The sequence below is a fragment of the Meriones unguiculatus genome, chromosome 3 (assembly GCF_030254825.1).
Source record: "Meriones unguiculatus strain TT.TT164.6M chromosome 3, Bangor_MerUng_6.1, whole genome shotgun sequence".
Lineage (NCBI taxonomy): Eukaryota > Metazoa > Chordata > Mammalia > Rodentia > Muridae > Meriones > Meriones unguiculatus.
This window is the reverse complement of record NC_083351.1, coordinates 71,251,969-71,278,525: the sequence shown is the minus strand read 5'-3', so window position 1 is coordinate 71,278,525 and position 26,557 is coordinate 71,251,969. Positions and strand designations below refer to the sequence as shown.

The window sequence follows — 26,557 nt, the reverse complement described above, 5'->3', positions numbered from 1 at the left end:
CACCTACCACTCCCACACTCCGGCACGAACCATCACCAGGAAGCCCCTGGACAACGTTCATTAGCCACTTTAGCAGACAGAATTTTTTTTATTTTGTAGCACACAGGAAATTCATAAATTCTAAGAGCACACAATTTACTTTTCTCTGCAAATCTTGAAAAGGATTTAAAGGGTAAAACCTCACTATTGTTCAAGACATTCATCTGTTCACAACCCATCATACTTAACCAAGAAGTAACCCTAAGAACAGGTAAGTCTGCGACGAAGAGTTCTCCCTGGCCATGCCGCAGCCTTTTGGTGGTCTACGGGGCAGTAAACCACACGTTCATGACATTTTACTCTCCTAAAAGTCAAGGGTGCACTGCAATTGGCGGTGCTGCTGTAGAGAGAAAAACAACCAAACCCAATCACATCAGAAAGCAGAAAGCACACAGGGTTGTGGTAATGGTTTCGTGTGAACCACAAGGAGGCATCAGTCTCAGTCTGTCAGCATGGCAACAGAATTAGTAACTGTTTAATGGTTATTCTCATCTTCAGGATACATGGCTGCAAAAACCTACTCTAGAAGCCTCTGCAACTGGGAAATGGTTGGTCGTGTGACTAATGAACAAGAAACACAGGCTCCCTTATATCATATTACCTCTGAGACAAATGATATTCCACCTAAGCATCTCCCTGGAAATACTGCTATACACAGCAGTTCTCAACCTGTGGTTGCAAACCCTGCAAGAGTAAAACAACCCCTTCACAGGTCACATATCGGACACTTACAATTCAAAAAAACAGCAAAATTACAGTTATGAGGTAGCAACAAAAATAATATTATGGTTGGAGTCATTCCAACATGAGGAACTATATCTGAAAAGGTTACGCATTAAGAAGGTTGAGAAACACTGCTATAAAATGTAATCTTTTCATTCTATCACAAAGATAATAACAATAACTAATAGACAAAATTGTAATAGAGCTTTTAGAAAAAGATTATTTGGTAAGAAGTCAAAGACCATGCAACCCTTAAATGTCTCCTTCTACAATGGTGTAAATGAATGGAAGTCAAAAGTTCCTGCTACCCCACTTCCACTTATGCCCAAAGCTTATGAGCCTTTATGTCTACCAACAAAAGTCATCAGCTGCTGTGAAAACTTCTTTAACAGCTGGTTCAAACAATTGAACCACCCTTTAGTGTTAAAGCCATGATAATAGAGAGCTACATAAATATTCCACTCTCCTAGTTTTAGGCAGGAAGGGCACGGGAAAAAAAAAAAACAGTATAGAAAGCATGAATATCTATTTCCTGCCTTTCACGAGTACAGGTATATCTAAAGGCTTATATTAATTAGCCCGGTCTCAAAGACAACTGTAGAAATCTGCCATACTAGTAGCATCTCACTGATCTTGGGAAATAAGTTCTTTAGAGTTACCTGAACCTATCTTTGGTAACCTAGTGAGGTTGGAAACTGAGCCAAGAAAATAACCTAGGACTATCAGTTCCTAATGCTACGTTTGGCTCCCAAACCCTAACTTTCTACAGGGCAAGCCTCTGAAATACTGTAAATTTCAACCAGACGTTATTGCTTCTACAATATTATCTATCTTCCTCTAAATTATACAAATAAGGGAATTCACAGCATCATCACCTGAGTGTATTCCAACGACTGCCAAAGTGAAGAGGCAATTTCAGGAGACTTTCCAAAAGCTGCAAGTGTCTTCAGTAGCTCGGCTTTGAGAACTGGGGGAATACTGCATTGCAGGAGCCCCAGAATTACCACAACAGGTGTCCACTGAGGATGTTCACAGAGCGCCAAGCGAGCATTTTCACTCTGAGATTTGATACGAAACAAGAATGTTATTGTATTTTCTTATCTAGGTTTTCTGTCGTGTTTATGAGAATGGCTCTTGCTATGCTGCCCACACTGGTGTCCAAGCCCATTAACTGGGACTGTCCTCCTGACCAGATGGGCACCCTACCACAGCCCAGCTAAGAAAAGTGCTCAGCAGTACACTATACCAGCTGTATGCATTTGTACGACAAAGAGGAGCCCATCATTTAGCCTGAAGCCTATTGGTAGATTAAATTAGATCACTAGTTTGGTCACGGAAAGAACAAAATATAAATTTCAAAGAATCTCTTTGGCAGACCCAGAAACAGAAACTACTACTACAAAGAGACTAACTACTAGGATGACATAAATCTCAGCCTTTCTAGAACTACAGAATATTACTACACTAAAATAAAATTAATTCATGAATGAGGCAACAAATGTCTTTCCTTTTTGAGGAAAATACTAAAGAAATATTTTATCAAGAATTACTTCACTTTATTTCAATAATTAATTTGGTATTTCTAATGCATAACATCTATCTTCCAGACAAAATATCAACCTGAGCAGTTCGTTTTATTTTAGTGATCAACTAGGAGTTTTAAGCTGTGAAAATTTATACTGAAGATAGGACTAGTTAGGTAGAAGCACTAAAAATGATTCAATAAGAACTGTATCTTTGCTTTTAATGAAAACTATTCTTTCTGCACACATACGCAACAACACGTGTCTGCCTCAGAACCTCTGCTGGTGGCTTTCTAGAAGGTTATACACAGAACTGACCCTCACTTTTCTTTCCTCTACTTTCTGATGTGTTCAGGCTATAATTTTTAAATTGAGATTATGCTAACAAACAGAACTAGCATAAATTGTAGCCTAAAAGCCAAGAGCGCAAGGATGAATGCTGCTTTAGACATGTCACTCATAAGCATTAGTCACGAAGAGGGAAGATTTGGCCATTACGACGTTGTCCTGCTGCAACAGCAATCAGGCCACTCTGTGGTGGGCTACCTACCCAAGTAATGATAGTAGACGTCAGCTGGAGGAAAGCTATCAGCCCATCCTGCTCCTTCTGGGTGATGCCGCGGGATGGGAGGTGCCGATACTGTACACTATCTGCACTCGGCAGGTCCTTCCGGAGATGCTCATGGTAAAGCAATAAGGAGTGAAAGAAATGCTCCCAGGAGACAGGGCTGCCACCTGCTCCCTGAATGTTTTCAACTTAAAAAAAAAAAGAGTTTTATTTCAAAAACTGCATATTTAGGGCTCAAAAGGAGAATACTATCTACCACACGAAGGCTCTAGGACCAATCACCAATCACTAGACTTACAAGAAAATTGTTTGCTTGCAGTCTAAGAAAATTTAATTTATAACAACACTTGTTTGTCTTTGTTTTAGCAGATAGTCAATCTGTTCTAAATAAGCAGTGTTGTTTTGCTCATACAAGAAGTACGCTGAATGGAGTCAGAATCCCTCTGGATCCATTTTTACTCAGACATAAGGATGGGGTGGTACCCAGGTAAATAATAGTGACTTTGCATGCCATTTAACTACTTCCTCCCCTGGAGATATATATATATATTACACGCACACACACAAAAGGAATATATATATATTATATATATATATAATATATATATGTGCTGTTTTTTTCCCACCAAATAACTCATAAGGACTAAACATGAATTCTCAGAAAAACATAGCTACAGCCTAGATCTATAAATTAAAATATTCCATTACATACCAAGCATTGTGGGGCAAAGCACCACAAATAAAATAAGCAGGCCCCAAAAGAGTATAGTAGCCAATACACTGGCTTGGGGAAGATCTGTTTTAATCATGGCCTGTTACCATGGGTATATTAAAACTTAACCTCTCCAAACCTCATTTTCTTTACCTATAAAAGTGAAAATAAAAATATATACCCAAAACAGCCAACATTTAGTTCTTTTTCCTTTTGGCAGTGTATCTGGCTGAACCAGATCTGATTCTGAAAATTAGTAACGAGAAAACAAGCACTTATGAGGATATATTAAAGAAAGAAATCAAATTTATCTGTGAATGACAGCTTATACCTGTAACTCTTGTACACTGAAGGCTGAGACAGGAGAATGATGACATCCTGGGATTTAGAGTTAGTTCTAAGACAGCTTAAGCTAGGAGTGAGACTTTATCTCAAAACAAAGCAGAGCCAAACAAAAATCAAACTTTCTTCCATTGCAAAGAAATATACTTAGTCTTAGGTACAGATGAGTTCTTGAAAAATCACATATATTGCTTCAGATTTGTTACACTTAACTATATTTAACAAAAATAAATTACAAAAATCCCCCAATCTCTGAGACCATAACCAAAGCATTACCGTGTATAAAAATCACCAGTGTAATTCTTTCCCTCAGTTATTATAAATGCAGTTTGTACCTATGGTAGAATCTACACAGCAGTACACTGAATGCAACTGTGTAAGAATTTAATTCAACATGCAGACTGTCCTTACCGTGACTACTACCATTGACTTTGAGCAGGCTAAAACAGTAGTGGGCACACTGAGGCCCATTGGCCAATCCCCGGAGCATTTTTAAATAAGGAATATAAATAGTTGGCGGCAGCAAGTCACCCATTTGTCTAACAAACTTTGACAAGACAACCTGAAATTAAGGAAGAAAAAAAAAAGATTTTAGGGAACGTATTTTAAGGCAACATAGACTCAATAAAAACACACACAAACTAAAACAAACTCACTACTAGGATTTAATTCATTTCCATAAAAAACAAAATTAACTGCTATTTTATTTTATGAAAAACTGTTAAGCTGGTTATTGGCAAGTTAATGCATTTATAGAACACCTTTGTAAACATTCAACACATTTTCTTCCAATATCCAATCTGCACCTCAATGTCACATGTAAGACTACTCTTATTTTCAAAGACTTACTTTTATTTTGTACACACATGTGCTTGTGTCTGCATGTATGTACAGGTGCCTAGACACGAGAGTCATCAGATTTCTGGACATGTAGTTGCAAGCCATCTGATGTGTTCTAGGAACTGAATTCTGGTCCTTTGGAAGAGCGGCAAGTGTCCTTAACTGCTGAGCCATATTTTTTAACTATGTAAAACTAAAAACTAAATGTGTTTACAAACAACCAGAAATTATTGTGAACTGTTAGGTATAAAATAGTTTTAAAATACTGTAGGAAAAATATCCTTATCTCTAAGAAAAATACTTAACCATTGAGGGGTTAAAATGTCTTGCCACACATTGCTTACTTTAAAACATCCCTCAAGATAAAAGTGTAGTTGTAGAAATACATCAACTTGTAATGTGAAATTAGGGCACTGGAAATCCATTAAAATTATCCTATCTTCCATATTAACCTTTGAAAAGCTTTAATATATCCTTCTCTGATGTATCTTCCTAAATGGGGAAAACGCCAAAACAATAAACATAAAAATTACAGTAAAAATAAAACAGGAGGCATTGATTCTAGACTCCAGGGAGAAAAGAATGAATTTATAGCATGCAAGCTTCTATAACTGAATCACAAAATGAGGACTTCTGACATAACAATCCTTTTTATTAACTCCTGTACAAAACAGGAAAATGAGTGCTTATCTACATATATGAAGACTCTCAGGCCCAATGATCTCCAAGTCTGCTCCTTGAACGCTTACACCTCATCTTCCCCATCTTGGTCAGAATTATGTATACTGGATACTGTCACATCTATAGAGGACGACTATTCCAAAAATACTCAAGAAAGCAATATACAATAAGAAGAGCTTTTCTACCTCTAACAATTTGTCCCATATTTAGTATGTAATAAAGACCTAACTATAAAATTCAAAATGATCCAAACTTAAATTATGGATTCAAATTTTCTTAAATAAAAGAAAAGTAATAATTTCCAAATAATTTACTGCCTGTGTTCAAAACTCAATAACTAAATCAGAGAAGAAAAATAAAAAGCTAGAGAGCTCACCTGGCGCTGGGGGGGCCGCTGATGAGCCCCTCCCAGGTAAGGGCCCATGATGGTGGTGGTCTGCAGAGGCTCTGAAGGACACCAGTATTCCAGAGCAAGCTCCAAATGAAAAGGGTTTTTTTTATATAGTTCACCAATCTGCAGAGGATAAGCAAAAACTATGGAGAAATATTTACAACAAAAAAATTTATAAAGATACAGAAGTATATTAGTGTTGAATTCTTTTGCTAAAATTTTCCACAGTTCAAGAATAATGGAAAAGAAAAGAATTAAAAAAAAAATCTCTCCAACAGAATGACTTACCAGGAGCATTAAGTGTTCCAGGTCTCTTCTAAGGGAAATCGGGGGCTCGTTACCCATCTGCATACTCATGTGGATCATTCGAGCATCTTCATCTGCCCGATTCTTCAGCTGTTTCACCTATTATATGTATTAAGCTAAGTTTAATGTAAATATCTTATGCATTGGTTAATAAGAAAACAAAGAAATTAAGTAACTATGTATAAGAAATCATCAATACCTGTATATCAGCAACATGAAAAATACACTAGGAATTTCACTAAAATACTAAGATTATAATATCTTAAGGATTAGAGGGAACCAGGGAGATGGTTCAGTAGGTAAAGACGCCTACCCAAGCCTGCCAAACACAAGATGGTAGAAAGAACCAACTCTTACAGGTTGTGCTATTTCCACTCTATCCTGCCCTTACAGATAAACACAGACAAGAAAGAAAGAAAGGAAGGGAGGGAGGGAAGGAGAGAGGAGGGAGGGAGGGAGGGTGGAAGGGAGGGAAGGAGGAAGGGGAGAGAAGGAGAGAGGGAGGAAGGGAAGGAGAGAGGGAGGGAGGGAGGGAGGGAGGGAGGGAGGGAGGGAGGGAGGAATAAACCAAAATTTTCTCCTTCACAGAAGGAAGATTAACTAGTTTCTCAATAAAGACATTACTAACATTTGGAATAGGCCATCTCTCCTTATGTATTATCCTTAATACTGCATGAAACTTCACATCCCTGGAACTACTAAGAACATGTTACAGTGATGTAACAAACATGCTATGAACAACATCATACCCAAGCTGAGAATCCCTGTCCTATATGTGTGAACTAAATGCTAATGAAACAAGAAGTTACTTTGTTCTGGGAAAAAATAAAACAAAAAACACAATTATAGCTGGAGGTTTCAATATTTCTTTCATCTATCTTCAACAGAAAAAGTACAGAAAGTAGGTAAAAATATAAAAAGACTTAAACAATAGAATCAAACCATTTCAGTTAAAACAACTGGGAGAGGGGTATACAAAATGGCTCAGTGAGTAAAGGGGGTGGCTGCAAAGGCTGGTGACCCGAGTCTGAGCCCCAGAGCCACACAGTGGAGAGCAAACAACCCACAGGTTGTTCTCTGACTTCCACATGCACACACCCACACAATAAATATAAAACAAATAAATGTCAATAAAATAAAGAAGAAAATAGACAGATTAAACCCAATACACTAAAAATTGAAAATCAGTTAACAGTTAAATGCATCTAAGAAAAAAAAATTAATAAAGCCAAAACTAGATTCATAGGAAAGATGGGACTGGCAAACCTCCAACAACATTATGAATGTAAGAAGAGGAGCTCAAGAGATGGCTCAGAGGATATAGTTTGGTTCCACAACAGGGGCTCACAACTGTCTCAACTCCAGCCCCAGGGGTCAAACACCCTCTTCTGGCCTCCTCAGACACTGCACATACATACATGGTGCACAGACATACATGCAGGCAAACACTCATAGACATAATTAATTTTGTAAAGGAAAAGACACTAATCACTATATTGACGATTACAGAGGCGCCATGACTACGGAGTCTAACACAGAGACCTTAGAATAATGTAATATATACCAGTCCAACAGTAATTCAAACAAAATGGACATATTCAGTGGCAGACACAAATTACTGAAGTGCATTAAAAAAATACATAACTTAAATCACCTTGTATCAGTTAAGGGAATTCTAGTATTCAAGAACTGTGTGATTAAACTCATTGTTTCTCTTGCCAAGGCATTTTTGACTCTTCTAACACAATTCCCTCAATTTCATCTTCTCAGATAGCCATTATCTCTCCATAATCAAATACTCATATAGCTATTAATTTAAAAATACTATAAACCTTAACCTTTCTAAAAATCCATTTCCCCAGATACAAACTGAAAACACTAGAAGGATTCTTTTTACTCCCAAACTTTGCTTTGCTCACCTTGTAAGGCTGTTTAAGTCTCAGCTTACTGTTCACCCCAACTATTCTAGTCCTTCACTGATCTAACCTAGCCTAAAGAAACCTACTGTCATTTACTGTGTCCCTTACACAAAATAGCAAAGTAGTTGAATACATCACATACATCTTCCCATATACTCTTTAAGCCATCTCTAGATGACTTACGATGCAAGTAAGAGAAATAGTTGTTATTCTACATTATTTAGAAAATAAGGAAAGAAAGATATCCCATAAACAGTTTCAGTGCAGATACAATTTTTAAACTCAAAGATGTCTGATTCTGAAGACATGAAATACACGGAGATAGAGCCAAGAGTATTAGCAAGGCACCCACAGTACTAGGGTAGGAAATAAAGAATAATCATCTACCCAGAGAGGCATTTTTATTAACCCACTGATTTCTAGAAAAGCTTTCTCAGTGTCCAATGTTTCTTCTGTAAGACATCTTTCCAACTAATAAGGTTTATATCACTTCCTCACCACCCAGACTGTACTTGAAATACATTACTGTCAAAGTTTAGTCTATCTGACTTTATTAGTGGCCAAACACAGAGCTAGTTAAAACAGTTTTACCTATTTTACAAAGCTCCTCCTACATTGTCATACTTACTTTCATTGGCATAAATGCAAGGAAGTCTGTAATGAGATTATGGATTCTGCGAATGTAAAATTCTTCTTGATAGAAGTTTTCAGACAGCACAACAGACTCAGTGAGAAATAGGAAGACGCTATCAGCAATGGCAAGTTCTGCAATTGCTTCATCTGCTTCCGTGAACTCAGCCAAGGCTAGAAAGATTCAGAACACAAAGAAAACTAAGACAGGGTAGTGGTAGTGCACACCTTTAATCCCAGCACTCAACAGGCAGAAGCTAGTGGCCCTCTGAGGCTAGCTTGATCTTCATAGCAAGCTGCAGGTCAACCAGGACTACACAGTGAGACCTTGTGTCAAAACAACAACAACAAAAAAAAAAAAAAAAAGAAAATGGAAGAACACATGCATGTACACACACAAAATGCATTATTTTAAAAAATCTAATTATTATACCCCTACTTAAAGTTCAGTAATTTCATGTCAAAAAATTAAAGACAGTAATGAAAAGGAGATGTAAAATGTAGCAGAGAAACAAAATTTGTAAAGGAACATAAAAAAATCTAATCAGCTACCTACTGTTACAAAAAAAAAAAGACTCCTAACAAAAAATGTTTCTGCAAACCCCTTAGAAAGAGCTTAACACTGATGAACAAAACACTGGAAAATTACGTGACTGTTAGGATACTGATATCTGCTGAAACATGGGTTCTGTCTGGGGCGTGAGGGATGAAAAGAACAAAAGTTAAGGCTGGACAGTACTAGAAGCCTTGCCCTAGCATATGCAAATCAGACTCTGGTTTGAATCAACTACCATTATTAGGACTTGAAAACACTGACATGAGTATAAAATATCAACTTGATTGGATGTGGAATGAGTGTAGACAACTCTTAGCATGTTTTTTGAGGACATTTCCAGAGAGGTTTTCTTGCTGTTTTGATTGGTTTCGTTTCTGAGGCAGGGTCTCAGCTGTGTAGTCCTGGCTAGCCTAGAACTTACTTTAGATATTAAGCTGGTCTTCAACTCAGAGATCTGCCTGTCTCTGCCTCCAGCCACACTTTCCAGAGGAAAGACTCCCCTTGAATGTGGTATCATACCATAGGCTAGTGACGTATGCTGAATTTAAAGAGTTAGAAAAGAAAGCAAAGTAGCAGAGAACCACATTTTCTCCCTTTTTCATGACTGCAGATTAACACCATCACTTCTTATACTCCTGCCATGACTGTATTCCCACAAACTATGGGAACCAAAATACACTCCTCTTCCCTTGAACTGCATCTTATTCAGGAACCAATACACAGAAAGCACTACCAAATCCTACAGAAGTGACAATCTTTCTATTTCAAATTACAATGAAAGTATAGCTTACAGTTGTCAAGGCAAATCAATCTAAGCATAATTTCATGAATGTAGACATCAAAAAAGGATGCCCTATATAATAGCACAGGATTAAGTCAATTCCCCTATGTATGCTTGATTGATTCAAATATCTCCTTTCCAACACACTGAATTTTAAAAACTACATTTTCAATTTGATACAATGTGAAGAAGTTTGTGAGCAAAATCAAGAATGAAAATGAGAAAAGATTTAAACAAAATAATTAGTTGATTGTGGCAGAACACATTTAAAAACTGCAGCACTTTGGAGGGAGAGCTAGGAGGATCAGAACTGCAGGGGCACCCTTAGCAACATAGGTCAGGGCCAGCCTGGGATACATGAGACCCTGTTTAAAAAGAAAGTAGAAATAGAGCTTAGTTGCAGAACTCTCACCTAGCACACATGCAGGAGACTCTAAGATCAATCATCAATGCCATTAAAAAAAAGAAAATTGTTGTGACTCCGTCTGTTGGGAGTTTTACACTTCCAAACATTTACTCTGAAGGATAAAGAACTCTGTCACCAGGTCCAAGAACTTATGAAGTATTTTCTGAGAGAGGTGAATTTCAGTACTACTTAACAGTTTTGAGGTGTGTTGCTGTTGTTTTTGAGACAAGTCTCTCTACACAGTCCTGGTTGTCCTGGAACAAGCTTGTAGACCAGGCTGGCCTCAAACTACAGAGATCTCCCTGCCTCCGAAGTGCTGGGATTAAAGTGTTAGCACACACCACTGTTTTGGGCTTACAAATTTTCATCAAACAGAACTTGTATTTTCTCATGCTTATATTTACAATATCAGATTTAAAATCTGATATTTGCCAGGTGCAGTGGCAAATCCCAGCACTCAAGGAGGCAGAAACAGAAGGATCTCTGTGAGTTTGAGGCCAGCCTAGTCTACAAAGCAAAGCCAGGACAGCACAGAGAAACCCTGCCTCAAACAAACAAACACAAAATAATAATAATAATAATAATAATAATAATCTGATATCAGAAAATAAATAAATTTGTGGCTAGACAGTTGGCTCAGTGGTTAAGAGCCTTGGCTGTTCCTCCAAAAAGCCCAGGCTCCATTCCTCCAGGGAATTCTTGGATCTCAGGGAACATCAGACACACATGTGGTTTACAAATACATATGCAGGTAAAATATTCACACATAAAATCAACTAAAATTTTTTTAAAGAAATAAATACTAGTTGCTAGTTGTGGTGTCACAAACCAGTTATCTCAAACTTTGATTTAATCACCTGTTACATCAGGTAGCTGGGATACTCCCCTCAGTGCCAGTGCCCAGGCAAGCCGAACAGTGGCCTGCAGCCCAGGAAGCTTCCAAGGCTGTGAGTCCTGAAGACGAGAGTGAATTGTTGAAATGTACTGTCTCTCTGTCAACAGTGGCAGCTGATGAATCATATCTGCAAACACAAAAATAGACCACTAAAAAAGAACAGAAATAAATTCTCACTTCTGAAAGTCAAAAACACTTAGCATTTTCAAAATTATGACTTATTAACATTATTTGGTATAATAAAATCCATATTACTTCTAAGTGTTATATACATAAAACCGAAAGAACCCTAAATTTTAAACAATTATTTTCATAAACAGCAAATTTTGGAATAAAGAGACATTTACTTTTTTCTACATATAAGAATTCTAAAATACAAATAAATGCTCTATAAAGATAAAATGAATTATCTACTTCACAAAAAAGAGTCAAAAAGGAAATAAAAATTCTGTGTTTTCACATGTCTTAAAATGTGAATGAGGAAGGTCCTCCCCTTTCAGTGGACTTGGAGAGGGGCATGGGAGGAGATAAGGGAGGGAGGGTGGCATTGGGAGGGAATGAGGGAGGGGGCTACAGCTTGGATACAAAGTAAATAAACTATAATTAATATAAAAAATAAAAATTTAATTAAACAAAAAAATGTGAAGGAACAAACAAGTAGCTACAGTAAACTTAGGCATATGTACTCATGAACCCATCATCCTGTAGGACAGTCATTTCAAATCTCAAAAGAAACTACACAGGAACAAAACCCAGAGTGGTGGTGCACAACTTTGATCCCAGCACTCAGGAGGCAGAGGTAGAAAGATCTCTGTGAGTTTGAGGACAGACTGGTCTATAGAGTGAGTTCCAGGACATCCAAGGCTACACAGAGAAACTTTGTCTCCAGGGAAAACAACAACAAACAAACAAACAAAAAACATAGGAAAAACTACTAGCCACCAAGGCTATTTTGCTGTTGTTGCTATTAAGGAGCAAACTCAGGGCTTCATGCATACTAAGCAATCCCTCTGAGTTCTGCCCTCAGTCTTACATCATGCATTTAAAATGGTTCAAACATGCCTGAATTACACACAGAAACAGAGACTAATTTATATTTTGAAAGTTAAAATGCTATCCTTCTTCAATGTTCTCTCACAATTTAAAATTTTATTTTTGAAAATAAATGTTGTGGAGCACATGCCCATAATCCCAGCACTCAGAAGACCAGAGCAAGAAGATCAAGAGTTTGAGGCCAGGGGGCTGAAAAGGTGGCTCAGAGGTTAAGAACACTGGCTGTTCTTCCAAAGGTCCTGAGTTCAATTCCCAGCAACCACATGGTAGCTTATAACCATATAAATGTGATCTGGTACTCTGTTCTGGCCACAGGAAGAATACTGTATAAATATTAAATGAATAAATAAATCTTGAAAGAAAAAAAAAGTCTGAGGCCAGACCAGCAAGATGATTCAGTGGGTGATAGTGCTTGCTGCCAAACCTGGTGCCCTAAGTTTCCCTCCCGACCCCATATGACAGAAAATAACTGACCCTGAAAGTTGTCTTCTAGCGCACGCAAGCACACAAATAAATGTAATTAAAGACTAGAGAGATGGCTCAGCTGTTAAAAGCTAGGTTCACAACCAAAAATACAAATGTAATTAAAAAAATTTTTTGAGGCCAACCTGTGCCACACAGTGAGAGTCTAAGAAAAAAGGTTTAAAAGGTATAGATGTAGATGGGCAGTGGTGGTGCACACCTGTAATCCCAGCACTCGGGGAAGCAGAGGCAGGTGGATCTCTGTGAGTTTGAGGCCAGCCTGGTCTAGGAGCAAGTTCCAGGATAGTCAAGGCTATACAGAGAAACTCTGTCTCAAAAAAATAAGAACAAAAACAAACAAAAAAAGATATAAAATCCAATACCATCTCGTTCCTCTGTGCTTTGTTCTATGAAGCTGGTATCAAAACAGTACAGAAGAGCCATAAGGAGGGCCAGATTTACTGCATCCAGGGAGCCATTAGCCTCAACCGTCACTCTTTCCAAATGTCCAATAAGGAGAAGGGTGTCATCTTTTCCTAATGGTGACTGACAGGCCCAGGCAAAAAGACTTTCTGCCAGAGACTGCCTGCACTCCTTGATGAGGTCAGAAACCTACAAGTAAAAACATGACTGTGACATAAACTATAGCAACATCCAGTAGTAGACAATGCAGACTATCTTCCATAAAGATAACAAAATAAGCTAATCTGAATCCACAGGTGATCCTAAAATGGCTGAAGTGCTGAACAATTTCTAGGGTTTAGTCTCCTTTAGTCTCCTTTTAGTCTCCTCCCTAGAAGCCAGGAGCTAGACATAGCATAAACAGTGGCACAGAAACCAGAACAACTGCAAGCCAATTCCATGAGCAGGGCAGTCTTCACATTTGAAATGCTGCATTTCCACAAGGGTGGGTGCTCATGCTTTTAATCCCAGAGAGAATTAAATCCCAGGGTGGATCTTTAGAGGCTAGCCTGCTCTACATAGCAAGTTCCAGTCAACTACTACACAGTGAAACCTTGTCTTAAAAAAAGAAAGTTAACAATGATAATGATGACTGATGACGAAATGCTGTATTTTCATCTGCCTAAATGAAATGACTATTCTAACTGTTATGACTTCTGTTCCATATTTGACAAAGATACCCATGAATTCATCTTATGGAATCCTTGCCTCTTTGCGGTGTTTCTCGCTGCCCAAACCTCTCTCTCTTTGCAGTTTCTCAAACTCATTATTCACATCAATCTGTGACACCAAAGTAAGAACTTTGTAAGTCAATCCTTGCTCCATCAGTTCATCTGTAAACCGTGTTGTCATGGAAACCAGCTCTGGACTGCAATGAAAAGAAATAAACAAAGCTATAGTAAACAAAAATATGTTTTGACAGAGGCTTATGGCTGCAAACAACCAGGATGAGTTACAGTCTTGTTCTTTTTGCCTTTTCTAAATCACTGGAGTTAAATAAACTTCTAAGTGGCTTTTCACTTGCCAACAAGGCAGGTTTAAACTAACCTATCACTCTGGAAAGAGTAGGGTGATATATTACTGACCTGAGATCAGTTTACTGATGATACGTACACTAAGGGAAAATAGTTATTTACAAATTCAAGTTCAAGAAATCTTACATTAACCCCTTAAGTCCCCAAAAGCAAACAGACCTGAGTTCTAATGTCCACGTTTTCCCTCGTCTAGACTGTATCAGGGTTTTGAGAGAATTTGCGATGCACCGCTTTCCATCCCAGTATAAAAGGACAGCTACCAATCCTCTGGTAAGGCCAGGGAAATGTGGTTGCTGATGCTCTCCTAAAGAAGGAATTGATCATTTAGTAAAGCTCAAATGCATTTGAAATGTATGCCAAAATGTATTCAAACAAGCAGAATCTCAAAGTTAAGGGGATCCCGAGAGTGTCTACTCCCTGCATCATTCCCAGCATTGAAGACTCACAGATCTACCACCATAGGCCAGGATGAAATCCAGCCAGGCGATGGTGGCTCACACCTTTAATCTCTACAAGTGAGTTTCAAGACATTCAGGGCTACACAGAGAAACCTGGTCTCAGAAAACAAAACAAAACAAAAACAGAAACAAGAAACCCATCATTTTCCATACTCGATTTCACTTTCCCCTCTGATCTCCTATGCTGTGCCCCCTTTATCTCCATTCCTATGAACTCCTGAAAATGTTTGCAAGTTTCCTTCTTTCTCGGTCTCTCTCTTCTAATCCGCACTGCTTCCTATCAAAACCATTCCCTCGTCTTTCTTAAACCGACTGTGTTTCTTTACATCAAGTAAGGCTTCACTCACCTTCATTTTACAGTGGTCTTCCCACAGTATCTAGATCGTGGTAGCTATAGAGGACATGTTTGTTAAATCAAAGTTGGGCACATGGCTCAGTGGTGTAGTGCTTGCCTTGCAAGCACAGAACCCTGGTTCTATCTCCAGCACTGCCAGGATAAAAGCTCCATGGTCTGAATTAAATGTAAAGCTCAATCGTGTTCAGTTAGCACCCCCTCACACAAGAGAAAAACTACCTTCCTCATCTTCAATCACTAATTGTCTTTGGTCAAACGGGATTTTAGTAGTTATGTGATATATTTAAAGAAACTAAACTACTGTTCGACTAAGATTCTATATTTTCTTCACATGACTCCTTCGTGATCATTAATGAACTACTTATTTTATGGAAATACTGATCCTTGTGTAGCAGCCACAATTTAACTTCTGGGTTATCTGGAGTTACATGTTTGTTCTAACCTTCCAGTAATAACTTACTACTGCAATGAAAATAAAATCTGAACATCTGCATTTTCCTCCCATCTCCCCTTATCCACCATGCCCCACCCAGTCTCAGAAGTCTTTTTTCCCTTAAACATGCCTGAAAGATATGCTACTTGTGCCCTCTATCAGCCCTCCCCAGGAAGTCTGTGTGCTGGCATCTACACATGACTCAGGTCCCAGTCAAATGTCTTTACCTTGGAGTGGGCTTGCCTAAACCCATTAATCAAAACTACCTTAATCACCCTGATCTCGCTCTGCCCTGCTGTCTAGTTAATTTTCTTTCTAGTATTAGTTCTTATTAAAATTATCTAATTTTTCACCTAGTCATTCATCATCTAAATAGCCCACTCCAGAAGACACTCCAAAAGAGCCTTCCCACCTGCTGCACAGCAATACTTGCCTTGAGCCATGCAATTCTAGAGGCACCTTCATCTTTACTAGCAACTACTATGTCAAGGCTTCGTCAACAACTGGGACACTAAGCTTGCCCTTTAACACGAGATAAATTAAATCTTTTGAATCGTTCTGTCAAATAAAAGGCATCTTCAAAAACAATCTGTTATGGGGCTAGACAGATGGCTCGGCAGTTAAAAGCAGTGCCCAGAATCCACAAAGTGGCTCACAACCACCAGTTACTCCAGTTCCGGGTTTCCACTGCCCTCTCTTCTGATCTTCCATACCTCCTGAAAGAGTATGGTGCATATACATACACTCAGGTACACACATATGCATAATATAAGTAAACAAGCATTTTAAACCCTAAGTTAGGGGTTCACACCTTCTTGATTCTGTAGTATGTACCACAGTTTCAGCTAAATGTCAACTTACCAGCAAGGAGAAGCTCAACAGCTGACAATTCCCCAATATCAAAAAGGTCACTGATGATAAAAGCTTCTTTAATGATCTGCTCAGGGAGAAGTCTGGTTCCTTGTTGCCCCTGGATGGCAACACCCTCTGTACTGGCTTTCTGAACCTTCTCATGCTGTTGAACATTTTTTGGCTAGAATGATAAAATTATAATCAAGTAATGAAAATAGCCTATGGGAGGCAAAGTCCGACAAGCACTCCTAGCAGGAGTCTATTGATGACAACACAGCCTGGCTTGCCAGGGCAGCCCACGCCTCTAATCCTAACAGGCAGAGGCCCAGCAATGTACATTCAAGGTCAGCTTGCATGAAAACAAAAGCAATGCAGCTTGGTAGCATGACAAACTGAAATGTCTCTTATCTGGTAATCTAGAACTGGAGGGTATGAGGCAACACTTAGCACCACCTTCAACTTTTTAATCCAATACTACCTTCTCAAAACTTTCGGCCAAACTCTATAAAACCCAGAGAAAATACAAACAACACTATTCTGTTTTCCACATATCTAAGTGATTGTTCCAGTTATATACCAATAATTCAAATGGACATATGAACTCTACAAGCAATAGTATTACTTTGTAGAGTGAATCATAGATTAATAGCACGATTTTATGTCCTACAAAATTCTTTGTGTGTGTGGCAGGATGTAACCTCAAACAGACACATATTAAGCAAGTGTTCTAGCACTATGCTACCTCATTTAACACCCTAAAGACTCTTTGATTTAAATATTTAACACACAGAAGTACTGATAGATAACAAATTTGTCAAAGTTTAGATCCTGATGAACTCCCCAGACCACTTAGTCCAACTCCTCCACCAGACAGAAATGACACCAAGGTAAGCTAGGTAAGCTGTCTGAGCTCACACAACCCTCTAGTGTGAAAGCCAAGACAGGAGATTTAGCTCAGCTAGTTCCCAGCTCCAAGCCAGAGCTCCTTTTACTAAGGAAAATCACAAGAAAGAGCAAGCCCACATCCCAGGATGTTCAAGGCGGGCCTGAGCAAGTTGGTAAGACTTTTCCAAAAAGACTTTAAAAAGCAAAACACCAAACTAGTGAGATAGCTCAGTGCACTAAGGCACTTGTTGCTAATACCCAAGTTCAATGTCTGGAACCCACACAGTAAAAACAAAACAGAAGCAAACACCAAAAGCTGTCCTTTGACCTCATGCACTGTGCATGCCATATGCAATAAACATTTTAAAAATGCAAACAATAGCCATTTCTAGTAACATAATAGTAGAAATCTTAGATGTTTAATACTAGTACATTTAAAAAGAAAAAAAAAAACCTATGAGACAGATATGACTGCTCATGTCTATAATCCCAGAACTCCAGACGATGACACAGGAAGATAAAAGCCAACCTGAGCTAGAGTTCTAGGCCAACCTTAGATACATAGACATGAGTGAGTCAGTACCTCAAAAACAAACAAACAAAACAAACCTAAAAAGCAAAAAATTGTTCAAGGGCAAGAAAAGGTGTTTCCAAACTCAATTCCCTCCACTGTAGTCCCTTCCTACTTGAGAAGGTTTCAAAATATAGTGCGCAAGAAATAATTTGTTCAGCCAACACAATTTACACTACACTACACTACAGAGACTTAAAATGCAGAAGTGTATCTGGAAAGAAGTAATCAATGAAAGTTATGTGTACTATTAATTATAGGCCAGAAATTATAAGGCAACTAGCATTTATGGGATATATGGCATTTCCTAAATCATCTTCAGATACATTTACTGCTTAGCTGGAGACAAATTTAATAAGTTCTATGAAAAATAAAAAGGCAATAAATTGCTTGAGAAGGGGCATTTTTAAAAAGTTTGAATAATAGTACAGTTCTAGCCATGTGTTTACACACTTAGAGTTCTCTTGTCCTTTTGTCTTTAAAAGGCAAACAAAGCAGGTCAGAAAGATGGTGCAGCAAATAAGTCTCCCACAACCCTGCCTGAGAGCCTGAGTTCCAGCCCTCGGTCCCACACAATGGACAGAAAGAGAACTTACTCACTCCTGAAAGTTGTTGTCTTAACTTCACATATATCCCCACGATAGATAGATAGATAGATAGATAGATAGATAGATAGATAGATATCACCAATCTCCAGATTACAAAAAAGAAAAGCAAAGAAGAAAATTTCCTACAGGGTTTTTGAACAGTGAGATGAAGTCAGGTTTGTGTTTCTTCAAAATCATGTCAAGAAGGTGGACAGCCTCAGGTTGTCTTCTCCAAAGAGCACTTCCGACAGTGTGCCAAATGTCTTTGTAGGGTCCCCATAGGCTGGCAGCTTAAAGAAAAAATAAGACCAGTGTGAAATAATACATGTCATCCACACGTTAACCATACTCACATCTACTTTTTACTATACTATTACCAAAGGAAAAACTGATGTCCATTTTTAATATAAAGTTACATACAGCAGCCAAAAACATAACCATACACTTTATTAGAATTCTTTGGCAACAATGCTTTGGCAACTTGCTTTCTAACAATATAAAAATCAAACAAACCCAAACTAAAGTGGAACATCTGCTGAGGTTGATCTTACCACTTTGTAACCTATGTGAGCTACAGTGAGAGAAATTCCTCTATTTTCATTTCCCTTTATGTAAAGCAGGAGAGCGGGCATGGTAGCATACAACTTTAATCCCAGCACTTGGGGTGCATAGGCTGGCAGAGCTCTGTAAATTCAAGACCAACCTAGTCTACATAGCTAGTTTTGGGCCAGCAAAGACCACCTAGTGAGGCCTCGTCTCAAAACAAACAAAAAGACAACCTACTGGATTGCAGAGCTGGCTCAGTGGTTTACAGCTTGTGATACTTTTGCAGAGGAGTCCATTTGCCAGCACCCACAGGCTGGCTCACAACCATCCTTAACTCCTCTTCTGACCTCTGAGAGCTCCTGCACGCATGTGATACACAGTCACACAATCACACACAGTCACATATGCTCATGCAAGCAAGCACACACAAAAAATTAAACTAAAAATTAAAACAAAACAAACTATAACAAAAACAAACAAACAAGGAGCATTACCCACTCCTAAGGCTTACAGATCTTGGTTGGGCTTTTCTGTTTTGTTTCTTGAGATAGTATCAATAGCCCATACTAGTCTGAAACCTACCTTATTTTCCCAAGTCCTGGGAGTACAGGCCTGAGCCACCACACTCAGCAGTGCACAAGTTTTTAAATGAAACAATTACATAAAACACACACCTCTGTATCACAGGCACTCAATAAAGGTGCTTTTCCTTCTTCCCCTAATACCCATGTCATTTGGGAGTAACATTTTATTTGTCTAAGAAATTAAAAGCCATACTTTGCTTTAGCTATTTTCAAAAGCAAAGAAACATCAAGAACTTTTATGAAGTCATCATAATAGATGGCCCTTACTAAGCTCCTGCTATGCACCTTAGCACAGCCCAGAGTGCTCCTCATGCATGACTGTATTTTACAAAACCTGAGGTCAGCACTACATCCTCCTCTGTTCTGCAAATATAAAAATTGAGACAGCTGAATTACTGACCAAAGTCACAGCAGAGTGATGGATCTGAAAATGGCCAGTCCATGCCCTAACCAGTGAGTTATACCTCCTGTTGTACATAATACTTAGCAAGTTAATGTATTTCCAAGAATGAATTAGGGATGGAAAAATATCTGGCAAATAGCATAGTAAGTGATGAGTTAAGATTGATCTAGGTAAGCCTGCCTAGATCTAGACAGCCAGGTCCAGGCTGAACCATAGGCAAACAAGCCAGGTCTTTGTAAGTGTTGACTAGGGGGGGTACGGGTGAAGCTCAATGGCAGATCACATGCTTAGCATGTGTGGGGCCTTGTAGTCAACCCAATTTACACATACAAACACAGTTAAGTTTGGGAGACTAATAGAATATATGCACAGGAGAGCCTGGGGCCACAAGTTTATCTTTGCAGTGGAAGGCATGCCCCTGGCTCAATCTTCAGGACCAGGAAGCACTGTGATAGGTCTTCTGTGTAAGAATGAGAGATGCACAGGCAACACATCTCAGTCTTCTCACTCATTGGAAAGAGATCATCCAACTCCCTGCTTTGTTTCTCCTACTTCAATCCCATCTCTGCCAATCTCCTGACTAAAAGTATAGCTTTTTGTCAGCCAGATGTGGTAGCACAAACATGTAACAGATATAAACTACTTGGTCAGCAGAGGCAGGAGATCTCTAGAGTCCTTGAGTGAAATACCTCTGGACAACACAGCAATACTTCATCTCAAATTAACTGCAACTTGTCACATGGCATGAGTACCTATGCACACACACTGCTGCTCACATCGATACATTAGCATGCTGGTTTGCCTACCTGTCTTTCCTAAGTCTGAATAAAGAAGTCAATTAACAGGACCTAATTACAGGTTAATACACTGGCAAGTCACTTCTGGGCCTACCAAAATGTGACCTGTCCCTTGGCCCTGGTCACTTCCCTCAGAATTGTTTTCTTGGCCCTGTCTCTGTAAAAGTAAAAGACAGTGTAGGTTTGAGCTATGGACTGCAGCAGACTGAAAAGTTTGAACAGCAACATAAGGCTCAAAAAGTTTCACACTCTAGATCAGGGTTGCTCAATCAGTAACACCATGCAAATATGACCCCCTGAAAAAAAAACACAAACAGTTCTTGGTCCCAGCTATTCAAACAAGTCAGGTTGTAGTCTGTGACCCAAAAAACAAACAAAGCCAAACACAAACATACAAATAGCATGGTGAACACCAGTATTCTAGTATATGTGCTCTAGGACAGGAAGTGCTGGGAAGCCACATTAATAGGCAGGTAGGGTGATACTGAAAGCTAAACTAAAGAGAGGACAGTCAAATAGTAAGGAACGCCTGTAGGTATCGAAAGAAATTAGAATTGGTAACTGAGTGGACACAGGATACAAAGGGAATCTCAAAACTGTGGAGCTCAGTGTAGAGCTCAAAGCCTTAGGTTCAATCCCTGCCATGGGGAAAAAGTTCTAGCAAACTGGAAACAGCCTTATCACAGAGACTACGGAAATCTTATAAGCAACTAATAATAATAATAATAATAATGATAATAGTAATAATAATAGAGCAACCAGCCATGAAAACACAAACACATCTGTAATCTCAATCCTCAGAAGGCTGAGGCAGGAGGATCAAAAACTTGAGACCAGACTAAGCTACACTGTGAAACCCAGAAACCCAGTCTCTCTCTCACACACACACACACACACACTAACTCCACCCTTAAAATACTCGCTATAGAATGGGGCCTAGAGAGACAGCTCAGCAATTAAAAGTGCTTAAAGCTCTTCCAGAGGAACTGAGTTTGGCTCCCAGTATCCATCCAAACAGTTCACACCCAACAGTTTGTAATCCCATTTCCAGGTGATGCAATGTTCTTCTGGTTTCCATAGGCACCTGCACTCTTGTGTACAGACATGCACACGCATACATATAATTGAAAAAATTAGAATAGTCTAAAAGAATTTCTAAAGAACTAATAACTGTCTTTGTGTTATCTATGACTAATGCACAAGTTCAGTAAATTATACAGAAAAGTTCCATTTTTTCCTCGTAATGAGTCAGTCAATAACAGATCAAAAACATATGTACACAAATCATAGGCACTCACATGTCCATGACGATCAACACAGAAGTGCACAGATTTACCTAGTTTCCCAATTTTAGTAAATATCCTTTAATAGTAACAACTGAAAGGTAATACATTTTTCCAAACCTCTAGTATGTACTTTAACTCACCTTGCAAAATACACATATTTCATTTAATGTTTTGGGATACTTTCAACGTATCACATTTACTCATTCACCATGAAAGGGACACTGGTAAATTCAGTTTAATAAGGAAAAAACCCCAACTACATAAAGTGGTCTGAGGGGGAAGTAATCAGGGCAAGAGGGTACGAACTAAGGGTATTTGACCTAGCCAGAGAGGTCAGGGGAGGGAAGGACTTGGGGAGTATGACTGAGCTAATAGCTAAAACATAAAAATAAGAATGGACTGATACCTAATGATACATGCATTCGAGGAAGTGAGGACACAGTGGGGTTCCACAAGGGGAGGGGGAGAGGCTATTCTGTCAAAAATCCCAAGACAGCAAGAGTACAGCAAATGAATCCAAAAAGGTAGGCAACTTCTACCCTGTACAGGGATTTCTAGTCAATGCTGGTCTTTACCCTAAAAGCACAAATGATGAGTATTTAAAACATCTAGTAAATTCGGGCTACAGATGGACTGGTGGCTAAGAGTCTTCTAACAGAGGGCCCAAGTCTGGTTTCCAGCATCAGGCAGCTCACAACCACCTATAGCTACAGCTCCAGTAAGTGACTCTAATGCCCTCTTCTGGACTCAGCAGGCATCTGCTCTCATGTGCATTTGTGCATTTGTGCATGTGCATGACTGTATGTATACGATATAAAACATCTGGCTAAACTTGGACTAGAACATGGAACTAGAACTGTATTTAGGGAGATAGGAGGAGACTAAATTCTTGCAACACTAGGCAGTATGGAGAAGAAGCCAGTGAGTGCATACTGAGTCTCCTACATGGTCAGGCAGTGAAGAGAATGGCAAGGAGACTGAAAGTGAGATCAAAGCAAAGACAGACCACTAGAGAAAACAGAGGAATCCACACGAAACAGAGAAGTTAACAGAGGACAGGCATAACGGACCTGGGCATAGAAGGGACGATACGGAGGCACAGGGTGGAAAGACGCCTGCTGGCCTGCCCTTTCTCTAGGTCCCCCGGAGGGTAAATGTTTGAGAGGTGGAAACGTGTGAAAGAGTCACCACAGTGAGTAAGGCAGGAGTGACCAGCCTGTGGAGCACTGATGGCGGCTGCATACAGCAAGCTTGTGAGTGTATCTACCTGTTGGGCACTGACAGGTCACAATGGTGTGAGCCATGCAGTTAAACCCACACGCAGGCGTAAGAATTCTACAGCCACCAACCACCCTTTTCTCCTTCCTCACTACTTAAGGTGTCTAAGTTTTATTGTGATTACAGAAATAATAGAAAACACGGCAAAGGATAGCAGCTTAGCTATTTTTATGAGCAGTAGCAATTAGGTGTATTTACGCAGTTGTTACAACACAGTGTTACTTTTATAATCTTGCAGAAATTAAATGCTAAGGCAGGCCTGGAGGTTCCTGCCCGTAACCAGTAACCACACAGCACAGGGTGAATGGGGAAGACTGTCATGCTATTCTGGGCTGCACAGTTAATTCCCCCTACGCTACATCATGAGACTGCCCTCTAAAACACACATTTTTTTTTTTTTAAATCTGAAACTATACTCATTAAATCATCACTACCTGTCACTTTTCTAGCCGTTGGCAACCACCATTCTAATTCTACAGATTTGTTTTTTTTTTTTTTTAAGTTTAGCTACACTTAGTAAGTGTGTAGTGTATTATGTGAGTGTGTGTGGCAACATTCCACTTCGTGGCCTCAAAGGTCATACCTGTATCGTGTGACAGGATTTCCTCCTTTTTAATACTAAACAAACTTCCACTGTGTTTTGTTTATCCATTCACTCATCTATGGATGCTTGAGTTCTTCCCAAAGATGATAAATAAAAAGTAAATAACTCTCTGGACTCCTGGCTTTTTAAAATGCTTTCTTTTTGACAGTAGGTGGTAGCACACTTCTTTAATTCCAGCACTTGGAGGCAGAGGCAGGCAGATCTCTGGGTTGGAGACATGCCTGAGTTTGAGACAAACTCTGTCTCAAAAGAAAAAAAAAGGCTTTCTCTTCTTGTTGCCAATTAAAACTCTCCTGTACAATGTACATATGTACACTCCTGTTTATTTCCTTCAAGGGTTTGTGTTTAATGGCAACTCAAGGTATTACATGCTAATAATGTATGTAACATAACTATAACATGGAATCGTTGCTTTTGAAAAACGTTAACAGTACACCTTTTTATCTACTGGGGAAGACAAGCACGATGTGATGTTATAAAATCAATTAAGTTGTGCTTCAAACTATTAACTGTTTCATTTTGGGGAAATTATTTAACCACTAAAAGGTCTCTGACATACTTCACTATGCCATAGGGTATAAAAGGGTTAAATGAGATATAAAGCAAGTCTAACCCTTCTTCCAGTGCTGAGATGTAATACGTTGTCAATAATCAGAAATGTTCGTTTCTACAGAACAATTTACCATACCACTTCTGCGATTCTCTAATGTACAAATCTCAGATTTAGGTAATTTTCAAAAATATTGGTAAAGTGGCAAGAATGAGTACTAAAGCAAACAGTTTAAAAACAAAACAGAGAAATCCTGTTTCAAAAAACCAAAAGTATATAAATAAAAACCAGTCCTGAAAAGGACTGTCTGTAAACATTTGCTATGTTGCCTCAACTGTACTCATGAATAAGGTGTCTAAATCTGTTTTCAGGAGTGCCACACCGCGTACAAAATATTTGACGTCAGCCAGCCGCAATGGCACAGGCCTGTAATCCCAGTAATCAGGGAGGCAGAGGCAGGCGGATCTCTGTGGGCTGGAGGCCAGGCTGCTCTACAACAGCGAAGGCTACAGAGAAACCCTGTCTCGAAAAACCAAAGAAGTTTGTGTTCCAGCAACTGTGACAAGTCAAAATCCATCCATTTTTTCAAGCATCTCTCGGGGTTCTAATCACCAAAAGATGGCCCACCCCCAACTTTTCCATAGCTGCCACCATCCGGGTGGGCTCTTCCTCAGGCAGATGGGGCCACCCCCGGGGCCCGGCACCTTCCTCGCAGCTAGCAAGACCTCAGCCCTTGCCTCAGGACCCGCCCACAGCCCGCTGAGACGAGCTTCCTTCCAGCCTCATCTCGGCCTCCCCGCCCGAGCCTCGCGCCGTACCCCGGCGAGCGCTGGTCTGCATACACCTGAAGGATGGGCGGTGGGAGGAAGCGGGCTCGGAACCGCGCGCCCGCTGCCCCGGGCCCCGCCGCTCCGCCTCCTCTTCAAGCATCCCTCTCCAGGGCAGAGCCGCAGCCGCGCCGCGCGCCATTCAAACTGGAGGCGCAGGGCTGCAGGCCAGAACGCGGCGAAAGCGGGCGCGGCGCACAGACCCGCGCCCGCACTCCGAGAGGCCTGACTGCGCCAACGCTCCCCTCGAACCGGCCCCGCCCTGCCCCGTGGGTCCCCGTGGGCGCCCCAGGGCCCTGCCGCGCTTACCCGAATTTACCGCCAACAGCGCCGCCATCTTGGAGGAGGACTGCGGAGCCCTCCCGCAGCGGGGAGGACCCCGGGCCAGAAGGCCTGCCCGCGGCGACGCCTGAACAGAAAAGCGACCCGAGCCCACCCCCTCACCCCTCCCCGAGAACCGCTTGCGAGGCTTGAGCAGGGTTGCACAAGACTCTCCACACCGCTCTGGCAACGATTCTCTCTGCGACCATACCCATTCAAATGAGGCGAGGGCAACCCGTTCGGAGATTAATCGTGCAGTGCATCCTGGGACCTGTAGTTTATGTCTAGTGAGCCGTGAAGTTGAATTGTATGGTGAACGTACCTTAGGGGAATAAAGAAAGTTCTCATTTCCTTCATTTCAAGTTTAATTTCAGTTGAATATGTCCCTGTAGTCTGCTCAGGAACTATGGCCTGACTCATATTAATCAAGTACTTTACCACTGAGTTATATTCGTAGCCCTTTTAAATTTTTTTTATTTTATTTTCTAAGTATGGTGTGGGCAGTGGTGGCGCAGGCCTTTAATCCCAGCACTGCAGAGGCAGAGGCAGGTGGATCTCTGTGAGTTTGAGGCCAGCCTGGTCTACAGAGCGCGTTCTAGGACAGCCAGGGCTACATAGTGAGATCCTGTCTCGAAAAAAATAAATAAACAAATTTAACTGCATGTATGTCTGTTTACATGAATGTATTTGCCTGGTCCCATAGGAGGTCAGGAGAGATAGTCCCTTGAACTGGCGTTACAAATTGTTTGGAGATGCCACTGAGACAGACGGGAGGAAACCACTTCTTTCATGGCACACTGAATCACTGTGAAGCATTATTAAATAATATTGAGTAACTTTTTTCAAATGCCCAACAACAATTGTATTAAGCTAAAGAAAAAAACATGAACAGGTTCC

At 39.9% G+C, this 26,557-nt stretch overlaps 1 protein-coding gene across 6 annotated transcripts in view; it reads right to left on the bottom strand.

Moving 5' to 3' along the window:
• Nup205 (nucleoporin 205) overlaps positions 1-25,801 on the bottom strand; it is a 75,042-nt gene extending 49,241 nt beyond the window's left edge. For 2 of the 6 annotated variants that reach the window (XM_021653558.2, XM_021653560.2), the window contains exons 1-13: positions 25,649-25,781; positions 18,612-18,754; positions 16,431-16,602; positions 14,483-14,627; positions 13,998-14,157; positions 13,211-13,439; positions 11,275-11,439; positions 8,673-8,848; positions 6,108-6,224; positions 5,805-5,942; positions 4,319-4,469; positions 2,836-3,041; positions 1,638-1,820 (exon numbers count right to left, since the gene is read on the bottom strand). In XM_021653558.2, the coding sequence (XP_021509233.1) occupies positions 1,638-1,820; positions 2,836-3,041; positions 4,319-4,469; positions 5,805-5,942; positions 6,108-6,224; positions 8,673-8,848; positions 11,275-11,439; positions 13,211-13,439; positions 13,998-14,157; positions 14,483-14,627; positions 16,431-16,602; positions 18,612-18,754; positions 25,649-25,676 (2,013 nt within the window). In that variant the 5' untranslated portion in view covers positions 25,677-25,781. Of the gene's footprint in view, positions 1-1,637; positions 1,821-2,835; positions 3,042-4,318; positions 4,470-5,804; positions 5,943-6,107; positions 6,225-8,672; positions 8,849-11,274; positions 11,440-13,210; positions 13,440-13,997; positions 14,158-14,482; positions 14,628-16,430; positions 16,603-18,611; positions 18,755-25,330; positions 25,529-25,648 lie in introns of those variants that run through there. The other 4 variants (XM_021653556.2, XM_060380180.1, XM_060380181.1 and 1 more) reach the window with 4 other exon arrangements.
• Between the last annotated feature and the right edge of the window lie 756 nt (positions 25,802-26,557).